The sequence below is a fragment of the Notechis scutatus genome, chromosome 4, assembly GCF_049901735.1.
Source record: "Notechis scutatus isolate UNSWTSFEM ecotype Mainland chromosome 4, rNotScu1.2, whole genome shotgun sequence".
Lineage (NCBI taxonomy): Eukaryota > Metazoa > Chordata > Lepidosauria > Squamata > Elapidae > Notechis > Notechis scutatus.
This window is the reverse complement of record NC_142012.1, coordinates 157420612-157443756: the sequence shown is the minus strand read 5'-3', so window position 1 is coordinate 157443756 and position 23145 is coordinate 157420612. Positions and strand designations below refer to the sequence as shown.

The 23145-nt window shown below is 41.4% G+C and overlaps 1 protein-coding gene across 5 annotated transcripts in view; it reads right to left on the bottom strand.

The window, feature by feature from the left end:
- LOC113412645 (calcium-activated potassium channel subunit beta-2) overlaps window positions 1–23145 on the bottom strand; it is a 250362-nt gene that overhangs the window by 31756 nt on the left and 195461 nt on the right. For 2 of the 5 annotated variants that reach the window (XM_087965371.1, XM_087965370.1), the window contains exons 2-3: window positions 18293–18412; window positions 5734–5904 (exon numbers count right to left, since the gene is read on the bottom strand). In XM_087965371.1, the coding sequence (XP_087821497.1) occupies window positions 5734–5904; window positions 18293–18348 (227 nt within the window). In that variant the 5' untranslated portion in view covers window positions 18349–18412. Of the gene's footprint in view, window positions 1–5733; window positions 5905–18292; window positions 18523–23145 lie in introns of those variants that run through there. The other 3 variants (XM_087965373.1, XM_087965372.1, XM_026668398.2) reach the window with 2 other exon arrangements.

Genomic DNA, 23145 nt, shown 5'->3' with positions numbered 1-23145 from the left:
TTCCACTGTGGTTGTAACTTTGGTGACTAAATGAACGGTTGTATGTCGAGGACCACTTGTAATTCTTAAGCAGTACAGAAAAAAAGAGAGCTAGAAGTTGCCAGAATTTAGGCCCATGGAGAACTTCTATTTTTAATCTAATATGTTGATTAGCCAGCAAAGAATGCACTGTCATTATGTCTAAGCTTGCTTTAAATCAATTTATGCCATATGAAAATGGTGATTATTTTTAGAACTCCTATACTTTTCAGTTTTATGGTGAGCAATTTCAATATTGTGCTCAGTTCATTTGGATGAAAGTATGGATGGTTTTTAAGATGAGCATATAGTGTATGTCCTTGGCATTTCTTTTCAAATAGAAAAAAGAAGACACTACTCGAAGAGGCAATGAGAAAAAAATACATAGAGAGGGGACACATATTTTGCCTCAGGATTTTTCAGAGTTTTAAAAAGGTCTTGAGTCAATAGGACATGTACACAGTGCAGATAAACTGCCTTGTTGTGACCCTGTTGTGTTATTTGATTATAACACATATAAGTTATGAACGACACGGCTATGCTTTGCTGTGAGACTTTGATTTGATAAAGACTGAGGGAAGCAGAGGTGGGATTCTACTAGTTCGGACAGGTTCTATAGAACCGGTTGTTATGATTCTGTGCAGTTCGGAGAACCGGCAAATCGTGCCCCTGGTTGGCCCAACCCCTCTCCATCCTCCCCTCCCCTCCACGTCCAGTCAGTCCTTATCGTGCATGCACGATATTGCTGACTGCGTTTTGTATTTTTTCCCCTCCTGACGATCAGCTGTTCTGACGATCAGCTGTGCCGGGATCCCCCTCGCTATCTTACTGCTTCGGCCCTTTTTTCCTTCTGGGTCTCAGGGAAGCTTCTTGGGGAGGCGTTTTTGCTCCTAGAGAGCTTCCCTGAGGCCCAGGAGGCAAAAAGAGGTGCGTGGGGAGGGGGGCTGTGCTCTGCTTTTTTTGCCTTCCTGGGCGCAAAAAACCTGGAGGGGGTGCTGCAAAAAAAGAAGAAGCCACGCCCACCCAGTCACATGGCCACGCTCACCTAGCCATGCCCACAGAACCGGTTGTTAAAAAATTTGAATCCCACCCCTGGAGGGAAGCATAGGAAGGGGAAGATGGGGAGTTTCCGGTTTGTCGGCTTCGCGAGCGGTAGGGGATTCGCGGCTGCGCGATCCCTGCCGCGCTAGCCGCTTTTGGGGCTCCGACCCGGACGGGTGCGGAGCAAGGCTGCCCTGCAGGGGTAGCTGAAGGTAAGGGGATCCGGAGGAAGGGTTTGGGGGTGTTGCAGACCCCTCCCTGGCCGGCAGAACCCCCTGTTACCAGGACGGTGCAGCGGCGGTCCGCAATGGCCGCCACAAAGAAGTTGACAGCCGGGCAAGTATGCGGGAGGAAGAAGAGAGAAGTTATTGAAAGTGAAAGTTCTTCTTGGTCGACCCAGGGCTTTGAGATTTAACTAATTTAATTCCTGGAAAAGATGGTTTTCTGATGATTTCTTCCACAAGAGAAAAAAAGCGGCTATTTTGAGGTGCTGAAGGGAAAGTTTACTCTCCCTCCCGACGGAATTAAGCCGGAAGGAGAGGATAAAGAAAATATATAAATTTGGATCTTGTTGGAGGAGATGCCTTGAAGACTTGAGGACAGAAATACAATCTTAATAAGGCTTTAAAATATAGACTTGGATTCTTTTTTTTATTTGTTTGATACCACCCTGGAAGAGGAAGGGGAATTTTGGCTTGCTTGGATTTGTTGAGGATTGTGGATTTTGGGATTGCTTTGCCTTTCTCTCGAATATTTGGTTGGTGTAAGAGGAAAGAGGAATAAAGAAAAGAAAAGATTTATTTATAATGGCTTTCCTTTTTGAAGACCTGAGGGATGAATATGAGCAAACAAAAGCAGCCTGCAAAGATGGCATGGAAAAAGCTTTTCTATTTCTAGAAATGGCGCTGGTCAATTACCAACAGACAATGGAACAGATGGAAACGGAAGAAGAACAACAAGGAAGAGACGAAGACGCCATCTTCATTGAATCCCAAAACTTATCTAAGGAAGAAGGAAGGAAGAGAGCAAGGAAAATGAAGGACTTAAGATCTAAAAACATTTGAGAAAGAGAAAATATGATGCAAAGTAAATGTAATGATAACAAACAAGAGAAAAAAGGGAACACAACAGAGAAGGGATCCCAGCAAGGCAGAGGTTGGAAGAAGAAGTGGGGGTAGGAAGAATTGGTGGGGGAAGAAAGAAAGGGGAAAGGCGGAGAAAAGCCTTAAAGCTTTAAAATTGGATGGGAGAAGAGGGATTTTTTTTAGAGACAAAGGATGAAATATAATTTTCTGTAAGAAAGATTCTGCTAAGGTACAGAAGATGGTATTGTAACATTTATATTTGAAATAGTAAATTAGAATGGTTTAAGATTTAATAAGAAATTAAAATGTTGAAGTTTTTAATAATGATTGATTTTTAAAATGTAATAAAATATCGAAGGAAAGGAGGATACAATGTATTTAAACATTTTTGGTGGATAGAATGTACCAAGCAGAACCAAATTGGGTATTTGTTATGCTGAATGTTAATTTTACTAACTTAGGGGAGGATAGAAAGGCATCATACTCTGATTAGTGATTTCAGGAGAAATTTTTTTTTTTTATTATAAGAAGAGATAGAGGATAAATGAATGGGCAAAAGATACAAATTTAATGATTTAATTAAGATGGATTAAATAAGATAGAAATGTGAAGAGTGATATGTGCTATTATTTTAGCCCATGCAAAGAGAGGTAACTGGGGCCAAGGTACTTTACTAAAAGATTTTTTTATGTTTGTTTGTGTTTGTTTGTGTTTTATGAGAATATTGGGGAAATTATTGTAGAAAGACAGGGAAAGATTTAATATGTAATGATTTGTTTGTTGTTGAAACTTTTAATAAAACTTGTTTTAAAAAAAAAAGGAAGGAGGAAGATGGTGGAAAGGAAGACTGGAATGCCTTGGAAAAGTTGGAGTTGGTTTGCACATGCCTTTAGAAGTCTATGGAGATTCTCAGTCATCCAAGGCATGGTTGCCCCAAAGGTGCTTTTTTCAAAAGGCAACTGGACTTTCTTGTTTTTTTTGTTTTTTTTTTGAAGACGTTTCGCTTCTCATCCAAGAGCTGAAGAAGCTTCTCGGATGAGAAGCAAAACGTCTTCAAAGAAAAACAAGAAAGAAAGTCCAGTTGCCTCTTCAAAAAAGCACCTTTGGGACATGTCTTTCGAGTTATCAGTAGTTGAATGTGACCTAAGAAATTCAGCAAACCAAGCTTAGACATATAGTTTGCCCTGAACATTGACTGGGGCTTATAGATGCTTTTGACATTTATGTGACCATGCCAAGATTAAGGTTGGAATTAGCAGAACAACATGTTTTTGATAAGTCCTAGACAATTCCAGCATTATTTTTTTGCTTTGCTAGAATTACACAAAAATACTTGAGAGTCTGAGAGCTTATCTGCCTTGCCTATTTGTCTCATCATCTGAATGGACCAGAAACTATTTTTTGAAAGAAAGAGGTGGAGAACATCACTCTGTATTCACCTCCTTTCATTGCAATTGAGATCCCTGGGTACATTTTTTTCTGCTGTGTTTTTATATATTATTTCCCTTCTCATAGAAGAACTGTATTTTGTGAAAGTCTAGTCACATAGTTGTGTTTACTTCACAAAAGAAAGAATACTCCTTCAACTGTGTCAGTGGTTATCCTGGGCAAGAAGCAGGATGGAAACTAATCAAGAAAAGAAGCAACCTAGAACTAAGAAGAAATTTCCTGAGAGCTAGAACAATTAATCAGTGGAACAACTTGCCTCCAGAAATTGTGGGTGCTCCAACACTGGAAGTTTTAAAGAATAGATTGGACAACTACTTTGTCAAAATGGTAGGATTACCTATCTGAATAGGGGCTGGACTAGACTAGAGGCTGTACTTCCTGAGAATGCTCAGGAAGATAAATCTGTCTCAGTATCTACTTCTGTCCTACTACTGCAGCATCATTGAGAATGTCCTGACATACGGCACTCTTGTATGGTATGGGAGCAGAGAATAATTAAAACTGCCCAGAATATCATTGGACTCCAGCTACCAGCCCTGGATGACATCTTTGCATCTCGCTGTTTGAGGAAGTTGCACAACATTCTTAGAGACTCTTCCCATCCTGCTTACAATCTTAATGAACTCTTGCCTTCTGGCAGAAGATAACAATTAAAACAATTCCTTCTGGCAGAAGGAACAATTAAAACTCGGACCACACGGTTTCTGAATAGTTTTCATCCCAGAGCTATAATTGCACTTAACAATGAATTTAAGGACCACCATCAGTGGACAGTATTACTTGGTCTGTTGTGTGGATGCTTGTGTGTTTTTAGGAGGCAGGGAATTTTGGTGGGTGAGGAGGTGTTTGAGGATTGTCATGTGTGTGTGCATGTTGAGTCTGGTCTCTGGGGGTTATATGAATTTTGTTGTATGTATATTGTGTATATATGTACAATGACAATAAAGAATTCAATTCAATTCAATTCCTTTCCAACTCTGTTATTCTCTTATTTTACTACCGGTAGTAATGCTACAATATCATTTGCTTTCTAAATATGTAAAAGTTTGCAAGTTTGAAGCTTGGGAGAAACTCTTTTTAAAAATAACAATTTCCCCCTTGCGCTATGTACTTTTCTCTGGGCTTTAGGGACTCTTTTAAGGTTATTCTGAAAACAGACAAATAAAAAATGGAGAACAATGTAGCATCTGCAGCATTTTCTGGAAATAAAATGATAACTGCCTGAAGATGGTTGGAAAAATCAATTCCAATTCCTTCCCTTTCATAAAAATTGAAAAAAAAAAATGAAAGCAACTTGTGAATGAGTGGGCAGACCTAGAGAAGAAATGAACAAAGAAATAAGCAAAGAAAGAAAGAAATATGTCCAATGTGAATCTTGGAAATACATGGATAGTAATACTGGAAGGTATCAGGATTTGAATAATGAAAGCAAATTGAATAATGAGATGAACAAATATTTCTTGCACCTTTCTTTCTTATTTGTTAGTCCAACCTTCCCCAATTTTTGGACATTGCAATACAGTTCCTAGAAAGCTATATCAGCATGGCCACATTGGTGGAGAATAATAAGGTCCATCATCCTAACACATTGCACAGGCATCAGGCTATGGAAGGCTGATATAGTCCAAGGCTAAACTCTACATTTGCCTCTTGTATGTCTGGAAAGACTCTGGAAAGAGTGCAGAGAAGAACAACAAAAATTATTAGGGGACTGGAGGCTAAAACATACAAAGAACAGTTACAGGAATTGGGTATATCTAATGAAAAGAAGGACTAAAAGTGACATGATAGCCCTGTTCCAATATTTGAGGGGCTCCTACAAAGACAAGGGGATCAAACTATTTTCCAAAGCACCAAAAGGCAAGGCAAGAAACAATGGTTGCAAATTAACCAAGGAGAGAAGTAACCTAGAATTAAGGAGAACTTTCCTAATAGTGAGATCAATCAACCCATGAACAGCTTGCCTTCAAAAGTTGTGGGTGCTCCATCACTGGAGGCTTTCAAAAACAGATTGGACAACCATTTGTCTAAACAGTCTCCAGCTTGAGCTCCAAGATTCCTTCCAACTCTATTATTCTATGTTTTATGTCCTCTGTTTTTGGATCTTAGAATGTTATTAGAAGAAACACAAAGAATTTACCTTTGCATGTATGATCTCAGCAGGGTGATGCCCAGGAGGAAGTACATCATAATGGAGCACACCATCATGGTCAGTCCCAGGAGTATGGCCCGGTCCTCTCCTGCTTTGAGAGCGGTGACTGTTTTCCTTTTGTCCAGTAGATCATGATCCCTGATTTTTTGGTAAATATTTCTGAGGTTGAAAACAATATATTCTTATGTGGAGTTCACACTTTAATCAATAAACCCTCTAAAAGGACTGTTTGCTCCATTTCCAAGGCCTGCCTCAGGGGAGATCACAGCTTTAAGATTACCGCATTCGATGTTTTCTAAACTTTTTGCACCTGGTAGGGAAAAGAAGAGTCACCGGCATCCAAAACACACAAAAGGCTTTCTCATCTGTGGAATGATTTCAAAGCTCCCTTTCCCCCCTCCTGCCTCTGTTTTTCAATTTTCAGGAAGGTGCTTTGCAAAAGATGAAATGAATCTTTGACAACAAATCTTAGATCATTCACACCAGAGGAATTCTTTGGAATCCCCAGAAAAATGTGTGATGTGACTGAAGAAAGAATTGTCAAAGATGTGTTATTCCCTGCTTTATTTCCTGGTCATTTCAGCAATTTAGAGTTCTTAGATACTCTGGACACTTAACTGACCCAGACAGGACAATAGGCTGATTTAGGCATATAGGTTAACTCTAATTTTTCCTGTGAAAAGTAAGATCTATCATAGTTCTACCAACTTCTAAAACTCTACATTTGAATTCTAAAATGATTACTGTTTTACAGGTAGTCCTTGACTTACGACCAGTTGAGATGCTGATGCGGGATGTTAGGAATGTAAGTAACCTAACACGTATTTGGGTTAGAAATATATAAACCAGGATAGACATTTTAATACTGTCTCTCTAAGGGAATGCAAGAGCATGCAATTGGATGTGGTTTCTCAAACTGCCATAAGATGGAGCCAGAAACCTGGTTTGTTTTAGCCTTAGTCTCAGAAGAGAGTGTGAGTATATCTTTGTTTCCTTCTGTTGGAAAATATTGCTGTTCCTCCATTTCTTCTAATTGACTGATATTACTGGATTTGATGTAAGTCTAATACTGAACTGTTTTTGACACTGGACTTTCTAATTGGATTATTCCTGGATTGAAAAAACTGACTGATTTACCTGTGAATGACTTTGGATTGCTTGTTTTGGACTTTGCTTAACGTTTCTGGAAGTAAAAACCTACATTTAGTGTACAGTGTATCTGTGTGCTCTATGTGTATTATTCAAACACTACTCTCAAATACGTCTCCCTGTATGCGCTCATTCTCCTAACGGGGAATTACCTCAACGCGGGATAAGGAGGAAGGTATGGGGTCCTAAAGGGTAGGAATCAAGCCCAAGGGCCTGTGAGGACCCTGAGGATGCAAAGTAGAACATGGGGTGTCTTAGGGAGTAGGGACGTGGACCTATGCTAGGCCTCCCAGGGCCTTCCATATCCTAAGGTACCCCAGCCTCTGCTTAATGACCTGTGTGGTTTTTAACAATTGCATTTGAGACAGCAGGGATGGAGGTCATTAAGCCAGGTAATCATGTAGTCTCCTTGCTTAATGACTGTCATGACTTGTGGCTGTAATGGGCAGGTCCATTATGGCCATGTGTCAAAGGCTACCTGAATATACTTTATCTTTTATAATATTATGGTATTTATTATTCATTGTAAGGCCACACTTGGAATACTGCATTCACTTCTGGTCACCATGATGTAAAAATGATGTTGAGACTCTTGAAAAAGTGCAGAGAAGAGCAACAAAGATGATTAGGGAACTGGAAGCAAAAACATATGAAGAACGGTTGCAGGAACTGGGTATGTCTAGTTTGATGAAAAGAAGGACTAGCAGTGTTCCAATATCTCAGGGGTTGCCACAAAGAAGAGGGAATCAAGCTATTCTCCAAAGCACCTGAGGGCACGACAAGAAACAATGGGTGGAAATTAATTAAGGAGAGAAGCAACCTAGAAATCTCCTGACAGTTAGAACAATTAACCAGTGGAACAACTTGCCTCCAGAAGTTGTGAATTCTCCAACACTGGAAGTTTTAAAGAAGAGATTGGACAATCATTTGTCTGAAATAAGATTTCCTGCATGAGCACGGCATTGGACTAGAAGACCTGCAAGGTTCTTTCCAATTGTGTTATTCTATTTTCTGTTATTCTATTATAGTATTTTTAGTAGTACATAGTATTTTGTAGACTTTCCGTCTGCATTAACTTACTACAAACATCTTTTTTTGTTCTCATTTTCAGAGATATTTCCTCACATTGATGGCCTCCATAATGTGATCAGTTGATCAACATCATTGGTGCCCACTTACTTCTAGCTTACTTCATGGTGTTCTGGGTTTTTGTTAACTTAAAAATGGTGGTCTATCTATTATCTATTATATGGAGTTCTTGGTACTTTCTGATCCTGGTTGTTTACTTGCAGACATTTCATTACCCAACTGGGTAACATCATCAATGTGAGTGAGTGTGGGGTTTGCTGCCTGTTTATATATAGTAGATGCTCTGCCAGTTTTGGTGGGGGTATGGTTTTTTTTTAACTTGGTAATACGTTAATTGGAATGTTCTAATGTGTTCATACAAATCAGTCATCAATAGACACATTTACACACTATTCAAAAGAGACACTATAAAACCCAGGGAGGAAACAAAAAATAGAAGATATCTTCCCCACTAGCAGCCATCATTCAGATAAATAAAGATCAGCACCAGACACACAAGGAGGCACAAAAACAACACTATATCAAGGAACCTCCAAGGAGAAAACTACAACCCCACCAAAACTGGCAAGGCAAGCTACTATATATAAATTGGAAGCAAAATCACACACCCATTGGCATCAGTGGTGGGATTCTAACAGTTTCCCTACCGGTTCGGTGTTTGTGCACTTTGTGTGTGTGTGTGTGTGTGTGTGTGTGTGTGTGCAGCTTTCCAAACACCAGCTGAGGCTCTGCTGCACCAATCAGCTGAGAGGATAAAGAAAAGAGCAGAGGCAGGTGGGAAGGCCAATCCTGCACTTTTCTCTTCTTTATCCTCTCACCAGAGTTTTTTTTTTACTACCCTTTGATGAACTGGTAGCAATTTTTGCTACCAGTTCGGTTGAACTGGGCCAAACCGGTAGCATTTCACCACCGATTTGCATAGATGTTATCTAATTGGGGAATAAAACATCTGTAAGCAAACAACTAAGCATCAAGGACCCCACAGTTCAACCCTGAGCTAGATATTCCCTTCTACTGATATCTATCCTCTCTCTCTCTCTCAAATGAGTTACAGTTTGACTTGCCACAGTTCCCATCCTGAGAAATCCCACATTCAAATCAAACATTTTTATGGTGTTTAAGGGTAGCACATGAGCAGACATATATTTTCTGCTCCATATACTCTAGTGAGTTTTATATTTTCCCATCACCACTTATTGCAGAGATTAGCAATTTGGGAGGCGTGAGGGACACATTTGGAATTTTGATAAGTTAGGACAGTTGTTTATTTACAAAATGGTTCCCATGGTGAGCCTGGCCAGTCATCAAACATCGATGTACCAGAAGGGGAAATGGCTGCTCCAGGATGTGCTGCACATAACAAGAATGCCAAATGATCCTGCTTTGCTTCGCAGCAGGACAGATTCCTGGTTTTCTTTCCAAAATCAAGTGTTTGCATGTATAGAAAAGGAACAGAGTAGAAGGAATGTTAAGGCATGTGCTTGCTCCATTCGATTGTGTATTAAGCTGAAGATGCTCGGCCAGGGGTTTTAAACTCGAATTAATTGAGGGCTACATCAGGGTCATGTTTGACCTGTGGAGGCTGGGGTGGGCATGGCTGGGTTGGGCATGGCCAGTTTGACATCACTTGTGTCACAGGTGCCTGTGGTGGCCCGAGTGCTCTGGCAGTGAAAACGGGCTCCCAAGCTCCGTTTCGGCTGCGATAGCCTCCTGCAACCCTCTGCCAGAGAAAACAGAGCTTGGGAGGGTAGCATTCAGTCCTCCCAAGCTCCATTTTCCCTGGCGGAGGCACTGCAGGCTGATCCTTTGCTGTTTCCAGGGCAGTCCTGCAGGTCAGATCTAAGCACCCCATGGGCTGGATCCGGCCCCTGGGCCTTGAGTTTGACACCCTTGTGTTAGGCTGAATCTGAGTTCCAATGCTCAATGTCAATTTTGTGCTAAGACCCATGATTGGAATTAGGTGGAGCAAATAAGGGGCTTATAATGTACATGGGAATGATCCTGAGAGGCAGAAGGGAGAGCCACAGACTAGAAGTCTGTTTTGACAAAATGTTTTGGCCCACTGAAGAAGAGGGCTTGGGAAACATTTCAGAAGGGACTCTCCTTAATTTTCTGGAGAGTAAAAAGAAAGGAAGGACAAATACTTTCAACCTCACAAGATTCTGTTACTATAAATCAGCTGTCTCAAACTCAATTTACCTGGGGGCCGCTGGAGGTAGAGACTGGGTGAGGCTGGGCCGCATAAGGGATTCCACAAAAAACGTTGTTAAAAAAATATCCTCAAATGCCGCACTAATATTATACTTTCATATCACGGTGGGGGCCACAGGATATCGTCCTGAGGGCCGCAATTGGCCTGCGGGCTGCGAGAATGAGACCTCTGCTATAAGTAGTCCTCGGCTTACAACAGATTGTTTAATGGACGTCCAAAGTTGCAACATCACTGGAAAAAGTGACGTATGTTAGGGATAACATTGTTTTACCCTAACTGTTTTGGGTAAAGATAATAAAATGATGAATCATGGTTTGTCAGATAAAGTGTATGTGACTTTAAGCTAAAGGAATGTAATTAAGGGTGCAGCTGTAAAAGTACTATATAAGCAGCAAGGCACTCTCTGGCTCTTACTGGCTGGCTTATTGAAGACTGCATTCTTGCTGGATCGGGGAGGAGAAGAAGTGTTGGATTACTTTGAAGATATTTCTCAATGGAGAGAAGATAAGTTTTGGACAGATTTATTATATGTGTACTGACACTGGCTATTCAACACGGACTTTGCAATTAGAGTATCCTCGACAAGACTTGACTGAATTTGGTATTTGACTAATGGACTGTTTATAATGACTATGCTATAATTCTTAAATGGAATAAATTATAATTTTGATAGCACAAGCGTATCTGTATTTTTACTGCGTGTTAACGAGAAGGCTTATCTCACACATTTACCTATCTTCCTATCTGACTTCGCTGCACGTTCTGTTTAGTTTGTTTTCCTTAACACCTGTTGGGGAATCCAGGCTTAACACTGTATGACCATTTTCCATCTGTATAACTCTTATCTGATCAAAATACAGACGCTTGGAAACCGACTGACCCTTTCCAACCTTCTGACAAGCAAAGTCAATGGGAAGGCCAGATTCACTTAACAACCGTGTTACTAATTTAACAAGTGCATGGATTGACTTAACAACTGTAGGCAAGAAAGGTCACAAAACGGGGCAAAACTCACTGAACAAGTGTCTTGCTTAGCAACATAAATTGTGGGCTCAGTTGTGGTCGTAAGTCGAGGACTACCTGTATGCGAATACAAAAAGAATAGAGCTAGTGTTCCTGGCTATGCTTCTTATCTGGAGAACCTTGTGGGGCTTTCAGGGCTGAGGACAACTTTACATCTGCTTCTCTTTTCTTCTTCTCCTTAATTTGGATCTCAGTGGGTGTGTAAAATGAGCTCTGATTTATTTTTCCCTCACTAATGGTAGTCAGCAAAAAGCAGTGGAGTAGATAATAACAAGAAGGGGTAAATGCATGATATTATGGGTAGACATGGAATGCTGACTAATATATCAGGGGGAGGAAGGGAGGATGACACACAGATGAAGTTTTGGACAGCATGTCCATTTTGTTGTGAAGGTATAACTCTGTCATAATGTAAAGATGCTTTTTCACGCTCAAAATACTCTGGCCATTTTTCAAAGCAATCTCTTCACCAGTGTTTCTTAACCGTAGCAATTTGAAGATGTGTGGACTTCAACTCCCAGAATTCCCCAGCCATCCCAGAATTCTGGGATTTGAAGTCTGTATATCTTCAAGTTGAGAAACATTGCACTACACAGTGGTGCTTCCCAGGAGAAGGCCAGACATGTATCTGTGTATCTTGTTTGAAAACAGGAAAACAAATGTTTTGCTTGTGTCTTTGTGTGGCTATACAACCTGATCCAATTTATTCAAAAAAACAAGCCTGCATATATTTAGACACGCATCGGACTGCAGTCATACCAGTTTGAACATCATCACTTGAAAATAAATAGATTGGTTTGATTCATTTTTAAGCTAGTACACTGCTACTGGCAGCTTTTATCTGATCCTAGCTCGATATGTATTATTGTTATTTTATTCCTGCTTTCATAATTTTTCACTACACGGCTTCTTCCATTATGTGCAGAAAAGCCACACGCATTATTCCAGTTCACCGCTAAGGATTTACTGGAGTGCATGCAATAAATGAACCGACTCCAGAAAAACTCGCTAACCTTTCCCAGCTTCAAATGAAATTCATGATAAATCTTTCTCATCCTTGTATTTCCCCCTCCCAAAACTACAGCACAACAACAACAGCATCATTTCCTTCCCCAGTTTATAAGAGAATGTATGAGATCACATTCATTCCCTTAGAAAAAAAGAGATGTGAACAAAATAAGTAAGTGCCCTGGCTATTTATCAAAATGTATTTAACTGTAATGGCTCGCTATCGGTAGATGCATTGTAACCAAATGAAAAGCAGGCAGGAACGGCAGCAATTGTCATGCTGTTCCGGAACATTATCCCATCACGCAACATAACTTGTGTCGGTCTGCAGACATAAAACGGGCATGGCACAATCAGTCAATAATATCGCACTGGAACACAAATGGGATTCACATGGACGATTGAGAAATAAGATAGCTAATTGAAAAGGACGGCCATGTCATTTCCACAGGAGGCTATGAGGCATGAAATGGACAGAAGAGAGGTAACAAATAAAAAGATTAAACCAAACAAATAAGTTGTAGGAGCCCCAGGCAGTAAGATGACTGAAGGCCTGAGCTGCATGTTAAGAGGCCACCTGGTTTCGGTGGATGTTTAATTTGGTTCTAGAAAACCAAACTCAGTAAAGTCTCTACCAAGAAACCTGTAGATGGGTTATCTCAGAAAGACCATTAGTTTTCATGACCCAGGGACCGACTGTCTCTGAATATTTGTTCTCTTGTCCTTTTCTAAGGCATCCAGCTATGTAGCTATTGGTACATCAGAGAGAGGTGAATTTATCTGTCTCGGGTACTTATGTATATACTCACAAAAGGGCATTACTATACATCTATCTTCCTAAGACTCCTCTACAGGCTGAACCACCAGAGCCTACTGTGAAGGATCACGTAAGTTCTCAGTAGCTTATTAAAACAATTCCAGCAGGAATAGAAAGCTACTTAAACTCTGGTAAACCCACAGAGTGAGAAATGTACTTTTCTGAGAACCCAACCACGCCAAGTATAGTTTGGTATTTTACTCAGTTGTTATGCAAACAATACAACCCCTCCCATTTTTCTTCTGCTGTGCAGGATTATTTCCTCTGTGGCTGTTAAGGCTCACCCAGCTTGAGATATCCGTCTTTCCAAATGAAGGCACTATTGATTTTGGGAGGTTTAAAAACTTGGAATTTTTCTAGTTATTGCAGCATTTCGGTTGTCTTGCACTTTGAATTTTCTGCTATGCGTGAGAAATCAATTGATGGTAGGATAAGGAAGAAGGAACTGCTTCCGTTTTATGTTTGGAAAAGAATATAGATAAATGTGGCACGAAGAATACCAAGTGAGTGAGTCCCATATGATACCATAACTTCCAACTCTATATTCACATCAGATTTTAGATTTGGGGAGGAAAAAAAAAAAAAAGAAGAAGTAGAAAATCCAAAGCACTTGTGGCCTTGTGTGGAAATATTCTTATGTGTATAAAAATTATTTGATGGTGTTCTGTGGCTACTGAACAATAACGAAAGAACAGGCAATGCCCAAGGGTGACTTCCTTTCATTGTAACTTGCTCTCCTAGGCCCTTTGAAGCATTTAGAACAGGGGTATCAAACTCAATTTTATTGAGGGCCGCATCGGGGTTTGTGTTTGGCCTTGGTGGGCTGGGGTGGCATGGCCAGGGTGGGTGTGGGCAGCTCGGTCACTCATGTTGGGGGCAACTCTGCCAACTAAAATGGTCTCCTGAGATCCATTTTTGGCTGCTACAGCCTCTTGCAACCTTTCTGACCTCCGTTTTCACTGTCAGAAGCATTACGGGCTGGTCCTTCACTGTTTCCAGGGTGGCCCTACGGGCCAGATCTAAGCACCCCATAGGCCAGATCCGGCCTGCAGGCCTTGAGTTTGACACCTCCGATTTAGAAGGTAAATTACACGATCTGATGGCTTTTAAAGAGCATTTGGTGCACCAGGTCACAGAACTGATGCCTGCCTTTTAGGAGACATGCAGGGGAGAGGATGCTACCGGTTCTGCCCGGCTCTATAGAACTGGTAGCTCTGAAGAACAGCGGGTACCGAACTGGTTCTGTGTCTGCTGCTGTTTGGCCCTCTGCCCCCCCACTTCCCCGGGCTCTTACCTGTGCTTTATTTCCTGCTTTTTCAACCTCAGCGGCTTTGCGTGGCACAGCTGAGGTTGAAAAAGCAGGAAAAACACTGCTTTCCAAATGCTGCGCACCTGTGCGCAGTGGTTTTCAGCTGTCCGGAGGGCACAGCTCAAGCGTTTTGTACACACATGCAAAACATTACAGCAAACCGGTAGTAACACCGATTGAATCCCACCCCTGCTGACATGGATTGGGAAAGCTAAATAGCAATGGTCTGCTTCTTCTGACCAAATACACCAAGCATATGCACCACTAACACGATGCTCAGACTTGCAAGCAAGTATAAAACTACCTGAATCCATCCCAGGTCTAAAAAATGTTAGTGTTGAAAAAAAAAAAAAAAAGGACGACAAGAAAATAATGTTTACCACGTGAAAATGTTGAAAAATTAAAAGGCTGCAGGTGTAGATGATGTACTTGGAGAAAGGTTAAAATGGGGCTGTGCCTTGTTTAACATTGCTTAGGGACAAGGCATTCATGTCATCTTGGATTGGGAAAATGTCACGATTGTTCCCTGAACAAAAGGAAAGGTAATTAGAGAGGGTGGGGGTTTAGTTTATTAAATGGGAAACACTTGACAGAATTTTGATTGAAAGGGTATGGTGAATGGGCAGGGCACCTTCATGCCACGGGATTGTACAGACCAGATTGTTCATGGCACTGATTTGTCATAGAAATATGAGAAAGAAATGCTTGTTGAAACTTATGATAAAGAGAATAGGCATCAGTTTTGGAATGTTTTGCATGCCTATGGAATTGAATGATGGTTGCTGAAGCCAGAATGGCAATTTATAGGGGAAATAAAGCATTTGCTTCATTTATTATTTATTTATCACTGACATTTCTATGTTGTTCCACTCTAAATATGCATTGAGCAAAACTCACCATGGATTTCAATGCCAAAGAAGAGATTAATCACAAATAGGTGAGGCATCCCAGTTTGTTTCATATATATATGGATAGATGAATGTGGTGACATTAGAGACATGCTGATTGGGGATATTAACATGTACATGCATTTGCACGCAGACAATGCTGTGTTGTTGGCAGAGAACACAAATGATTTGCAGCAAGGAGTACTCCTTATTTGTGCTGGGTTGAAAATGCATCTTTGTTGGCCCTCCCTGCTAATACGCTGTTGAATTTCAGCTGTGTACTCTGGGGGCTATAGCATCGCTAACAATGACAACAACAACAACAAAAGCCCTGTGTGTTTCTATGCAGGAGGAATCAACATAGCAAAAAACAATATTTATTTTTAATGCCCCAGGATACCTAGAACAAGGAGCATTGTACTTGAGATCTAGTGGTCGGCTTTTGTACATTTCCTGATTTTTTTCTCTAGTATATGTTTCCTAGTTAAAATGCAGCACAACAAAAGCATATTCTGACTTTACCTCCACATTCCATAGGTAAATTTAGAGAATTATGGGCAGTCCTTGGAATTAAGAATGTCTAACTTACAGACAACTTGAATGTACAAATGGGCTGCCTACTACTGTGTTTCCCAGAAAATAAGACCCTGTCACATATATTTTTTTGCCACCAAAAAAGGCACCAGATCTTATTTTTTTTTGGGGGGGGGATGTCATCCACTGACTAACCACACTCGTGCATGTCACACACACACCCGGCCTCCTTTTTGCTGTCAGAGAACTTCTTCTTCTGCAGCCAACAAGGCTTTCCTGCAGGCCTCTGCAGCCAACAACAGAGTTCCGGATTGATCCAGAGCTTTGTTATCAGATACAGAGGCCTTCAGAAAAGCCTTGCCAGCCGTGCCAGCTGCAGAAGAAATGGGCTGGCAAGGCAGGTGTTGGGGTGTTCACGGCCTGGCTACAACTGTCCAAAGGTAAGTAGTAGGGCAGCTCCACCACCCCACATCTCCACCCTAGCTTATCCTGAGTGGGTGGGATCTTAATTAGGGCTTATTTTGGGGGGTAGGGCTTATATTGGGCACATGGGTAAAAATCAAACTAGGACTTACTTTAAGGGTAGGTCATGTTTTTGTGGAAACAGGGCACTAAAAATGGCAGAGGGTGTTGTCCTTCCTCAAACCAATGGACCACTGAAGCATGTTTTCATGAACCTCTGAAGCCGCACATTTTAAATAAGGTAGCCCTTGACTCACGACTACAGTTGAGCCCAAAAGTTCTATGCTAAGCGAGACGTTTGCTAAGTGAGTTTTGCTCCTTTTTACGACTATTTTGGCCACAGATGTTAAGCGAATCAGTGAAGGGCTTAAGTTGGGAACATGATTTGTTAAATGAATCTGGCTTCCCCATTGACTTTGCTTGTTGGAAGGTCACAAAAGGGGTTCATGTGACCCTGGGACACTGCAACCATCGTAATATGAGTCAGCTGCCAAGTGTCTGAATTTTGATCACATGCCCAAGGGGATGCTACAATGGTTGTAAGTGTGAAAAAGGGTCCTAAGTCATTTTTTTTCAGTGCCGGTTGTAACTTTGATCAGTCATTAAATGAACTGTTGTAAGTCGGGGACTCTCTGTAATATAGCTTGTTTTCAATGGTTCATGAAAACATTGAGCTGCTGAAAGGAGGAGAATGCCGCCTGCTCTTTTTAGTAATAGTTCATGAGTTCCGGCTTACATAAAATTCAGCTTAAAGGTATATTTAGGAACAGATCTTATTCTTAACCTGGGGACTGTCTGTGATTGATGGAAGTGAGCAGAGAAAAATTAGAATAAATTTTCCCAACCTGATGACACTGTGCATAATAACTCCCAGAAATTCCAGCTATCATAGGAGATGAATGGAGTTTGGGGTCTCCTATTTCATATAACATTAAATAACATAATAATAGAGACGGTGCATACTTCCGGGGGTGGGATGTTACCAGTTCTGCCCGGCTCTATAGAACTGATAGCTCTGAAGAGCAGCAGACACCGAACCGCTTCTGTGTTTGCTGCTGTTTGGCCCACCTGCCCATCGGGGCTCTTACCTGTCCTTTATTTCCTGCTTTTTCAACCTCAGCTGCTTTGCGGGCCACAGCTGTGGTTGAAAAAGCAGGAATAAAGTGGCTTTTCAAGCGCTGTGCTCCTGCGTGCAGTGCTTATCAGCTGTGCTGTGGCAGAGCATAAGGTTTTTTAACACACGCGCATGTGTGCGCAAAATGTAATAACCGAACCGGTAGTAACAACACCGGTGGAACCCCACACTTTCATACTTCCCAAAATATATTATATAATATTTTAGGGCAACGTGGAACTTTCTGATAGGGAAGCACGGTTTGGGGGGTGTCATTGGCTTTCCACGTCGCTCAGAATTATTCTTCATTCTTTTCCCCCCGATACAGGTAGACCTCGACTTACAACCATTCATTTAATGAGCATTCGCAGTTACAATGGTGCTGAAAAAGGGCACCTATGGTCCTTTTTTGACACTTGCAACTGCATCCCTATGGTCACGTGATCAAAATTCAGACCCTTGGCAACTGGTTCATATTTATGACGATTGTAGTGTCCTTGGAAATCATGTGACCATCTTCTGACAAGCACAGTCAATGGGGAAGCCATGATCCCCTTAACAACCTCTGGGTCTAACTTAAGAACTGCAAAGATTCACTTAACAACTCTGAAAGAAAGGTCATAAAATGGGGGCAAAACTCACTAAACAAATGTCTCACTTAGCAACAGAAATTTTGGGCTCAATTGCAGTCATAAATGAAGGACTATCTGTAATTCTCATCTGTTCATGATGGGTACAGTAAGTGGTTGGAGAAAGGAAAAGCAATCGGATAGAATTCTTTCTCCTATATTTCCTGGTGACCAGTAATGCCATTATTACAAATTATCCAGTTATTTTGTGATGGTACTAAGATTCACAATCTTAGGTCAAAAAGTAGTTAGCATGTCAAAATTATTGCACAAGGAGCCCAGCGTTTGCCTAACGCAGTGTGGACGCCACGTACCTTCTCTCATCATGCCTGTATGACGTGGAGCTCCGGCCACTGGTCCAAATGAACATCTTAGAGGATTGGTCTCCACTGCCTCTCCTTACCGTTGAGGTCCTGGAGGAAAAATGGCAGGACCTAGGAGAAAATGGAGAATCTTCATTACTGTATGCTGAAAACCTGCTGGGCCTCATCACATTTAACCAACCCAACTGCCAAATTTGATTGCCTTGCAGGCTTTGCTCCATAGAGAGTGTCTTTTAGATGATTCCAGGTGATATGCAAAACAAGATGATGACCTTTCTCTTCCCTTCCAGGAGGTTCACTTGACATTAAATTATTTCCTGCTCATCTTTCTTAATTTCTTTTTCCTCCTGTTTTCCTCTCCCTTTCTGTCAGAGCTAAGAAAATCCCACTGTGCTGCCTTCTAAAATGTATGGGTTCTTTGTTCAAAGCAAGTTTACTCATAACTGACTAAGTTTCTTGTCCATCTCGAGTCATCTTTGCAGGCCTCTTCTCTCCCCGATAGTCTTTGATATGAACCTTTCTTTGGTCATTTCCTTTAAGCGTCCATGAGATATCCAACAATGATGATAGCTTGAAGCTGTATGAACTCATCTCTAACTGAACTGGCAGTTAAATGAAAATGGAGGTGAAAGTCCACCTTCCAGGTGGATTTCTGATTGGTGTTTCTGCAGCAGTTTCTGTGTGAGTGTGTGCACATGCGTGCGTGCGTGTGATTGAGTGTGACATGGATCCCATGGCAACTTGATCCATGACTCCATGACTACCAAAGAGATTTGTTGACATTAGGTAAATGCTTTCCTCCCTCTTTTCACAGTTATTCCCCAACTTAGCCTTCCTCAGTTTATCATCTTCTAGATTGAACAGAATAATAGGACCTCGGAAAGGACCTTGTAGGTCATCTGGTCCAACTCCCCACCCAAGCAGAAGACCCTACACCATTTCTGACAGATGGCAGTCCAGTTTCTTCTTAAAAGCTTCCAGTGATGAAGCTCCCACAACCTTTGAAGGCCAGCTGTTCTATTGGTTGATTGTTCTCAATGTCAGAAATTTTCTCCTTATTTCTAGGTTGAACCTCTCCTCGATCTGTTTCCATCCATTATTCCTTGTCTGGCCTTCAGGTGCTTTGGAAAATAGATAGTCTACAGTACCTATTATTCTCAGGCAACCACTTTTCCCTATTCTCCATCTGTTGGAAAGCAACATTCAAATGAAAGAAAAAATCGTAAAGAAACTGGGAATGCATGTTGCTTCTTCTCTCACTTATAATCATTGTCCTTCACACTATTTGGACCACTTGTCCCCAAATGATTTCTGTATCAACTGTTTTGTTGCAGTTTATCAGTGGCAGGCAATTTATGGCAATTGCTCTCAGAACAGCAAGTTTTCTTAAAAAGAGTAAAGCCCCATGCAGCTGAGCAACTCAAGACCAAGGAAGCAAGAACTACAAAGCTTTCTGTAAGATGCCTTCCTGATACCCTTAAGATATTTTTACCCTTTATGGCCTGGGTCCAGATTACCTGAGGAACTGTCTTACTCCAATGGGATTGGCTTGCCCGACTTTCTGTGGCAGAATGGGCATGCTCTGGATCTCATCGGCCAAGGAATTGCAGCTGGCAGTGTCCAGGAGAAGAGCATTTTCTGATGTGGTTCCAACCCTTTGGAATATGCACACCCCTCAAGGTGAGATCCACCCCAATCCTCTTGGCCTTCCAAAAGAGCTTGTAAACCTAGTTCTGCCAACTCTCTTGGGCCCCCAATGAGGGTGTCCCATTTGGGAAGTGGCTAGTAAATTACTTTGGCCACCTAATGAGAAGAGAGAAGTCATTGAAAAGTACCCTGATGTTGGGAAAGAGTGAAGGCAAAAGAAGAAGAGGATGGCAGAGGATGACATGGTTAGATAGGGTCATTGATGCAACGAATATAATTTGAGCAAACTTTGGGAGACAGTGGAGGACAGGGGGGCATGGCATATTGTGATCCATGGGGTCATGAACAGTCATACATGAATTAGCGACTGACAAAACAATAGCAGATTAGTAGAAGATCCACCTCCACCCTGTCTACATATTGGTTCTTTTTATCTGTCTTAATATTAATTTTAATATTAAAATATTCATTTTAATGTTTTAACTTTTAATGGCTGATGTTTTAATGTTTTAATCCTGTAATTGTTTTTAGTCTGTTATTTATGGTATTGTAAGCCAGAGTAGATAGAAAGATAGACAGCATACAAATTAAGTAAGTAAGTAAGTACCTTCAATGCTCATCTGCAATAAGTGCAGAATCTTGTAGTGTATTAGGAATTTTCCAGTTCCTTCATTTATTAAAGTATTATTAAAGATGCTTTTTCACAAATGTCTATCTATCTGAACTGTATGTATTTATTTGAGTGGCATGGTGGCCTAGTAGGGAAGACTCTTGCTTTCCACCTGGATGGTTGAAAGTTCAATCCAAGGTAGTGGCAGGTGTTTCTCTCTTCTAGCGCACAAAGAAAAAAAAATAACTGTTGTGAACTCCGTGTGGCTTCAGGAAGGGCATCCGGCCAGTAAACACTCAGCTCCATCCAGTCGCCTCGACTCTACCCCGAATTAAGGAATTTCATGGTCACAAAAAGGAGGGTTTTTAAAATTATTTGTCTTTTATGAGATAAGTTGCCAACTGACTCGCTCCCTTTCACTCGATTCCTTAGATTAACATTCTCTCCCTTTCCTTGCCTTCCTGCAATCGCCCACAAGAAGAGCTGTACTTTAAAGTTCAGTGCCGTTTTTGGTATCTTTTCATCTATTTAATTTTAAGCTAAAAATATCTGAGAGTTATAGGAGGGTCAGCTCTGCCATGCGGCTGGATGAAAAAAAAAATCTGTATTAAGCATTTGCCTTGAGTAGGCAAGAGATGAATGTAAGAATTTATGCCTGAAGATGCAAACCTTCTTAAATGAGTGGAGCAAAGAGGCCAGGCTTGAAGAACAGATGCCTTTAGCTTAAACTGCGGCTGGCCTTGAGCCGAATTTCAAAAGTCTGCTGCTACAGATAAGTTCAAAAAGAAATGCCTTTTCTCCTAGCAGAATACTGAGAATAGGTGTCAGCTGTCATGTTATGCTTGCTTGTCCTTTGCTACCATGTGGTGACAAATTGACACGAGCAGGAGGGGTAGGAGGGTAGGAGGGGAGATGCTTGGGGGGAAAACAAAAATAATTGCTGTATCTCCCTGAGATGCTGCCTCAAGGTCACCTGGTTGAGAGAGAAAGGGTGTTGCAGGCCAACCTAAGCTTGAACTGACTGTTCTGAAAATGTCTTGCTTGAACTTGATCGGTCATGGGGGGGTGGAGTTAGTGACGGGAGGCAGTTAAGTGGCGGGGGGGGAGGAGTTGAACTTAGAGATTTTGGTGTACAATTCTCAGTTCTGGCTCTGCATTACTACAATATACTTGACTTCTAATAAAAATATACCTTTCTCAACAAATGGAGTCAAGGATCATTTCTAATTAGGGATTTAAGTTGTGGCAGGTCTACAATAGGTATGAAATAGATACATATGAAGGATAAGGGGTACTGCGGTGGCGCAGTAGTTACAGTGCAGTATCGTAGGCTACTTCTGCTGACTGCTGACTGTCTGCAATTTGGCAGTTCAAATCTCGCCAGACTCAAGGTTGACTCAGCCTTCTATCCTTCTGAGGTGGGTAAAATGAGGAACCAAATTGTTGGGGGCAATACGCTGACTCTGTAAACCACTTAGAGAGGGCTGGAAAGCACTGTAAAGTGGTTTGTAAGTCTAAGTGCTATTGCTACTTCTGCCACTATTCTTTCAATAGCTCATAACAGATGACCTTTAGTATAAGTCAGCGGTACGCTATAGCTGTCAAAAATGCAACTCTGGGCTGCATCAACAGAGGGATAGTAATCGCAGGAAGTGATAGTACTGTTCTATATTACACTAGTGAGGCCAACCTTGGAATGTTGCACCCAGTTCTGGCCACCACGATACAAGGTGTTGAGATTCTAGAATGAGTGCAGAAAAGAGGAACAAAGATGATAAAGGGTCTGGAGGCTAAATCATACAATGAATAGCTAAAGGAACTATTCATGTATGTTTAACCTAATGAGGATTAGGCATAGAGGAGACTAGACAACCATCTTCTAATACTTAAAGGGATATCACAGAGAAGAGGGGATCAATTTATTCTCCATAGCACCCAAGAGCAGAACAAGAAGCAATGGGCAGAACTTTGTCAGAGGAGATCCAACATGCAACTAAGGAGAATGATTAATCAATGGAATCGCTTGCTTCCTGGAATTGTGGGTGCTCAAACACTGAAGGTTTTCAAGAAAACACTGGACAACCATTTCTCCAGATGGTATAAGGACTCTTATCTTGGGAAGGGGATTGGACAAGGAAGATATTGAGGTTCCTTCCATTCCTATGATTCCACAAACTCAGAAGCAGCTTGGGATAGTAGCTCAACTCTTATGAAATGTTGGCCATATCCAAAGGGTGTGTTTCAAGGAGCTGCCATTCGGGCCTCTTTTATTTATATTGGAAGTCCTTGAAACATCATCAGAACATACGAGTATATGGTGTGTATGGTGTGTGTCACCAGTGGTGGGATTCAAATTTTTTTTACTACTGGTTCTGTGGGCATGGCTTGGTGGGCATGGCAGGGGAAGGATACTGTAAAATCTCCATTCCCACCCTACTTCAGGGGGAAGGATATTGCAAAATCCTATTCCCTCTCCACCCCACTAACCTGCTTTCCAGCTCTGTTCTCCTGTGCAGGGCAACCAAAGAAGACCCAGCTGATCAGCTGGGACTCGGGAGGCTGAGAATAGATGGGGGCAGGGCCATTC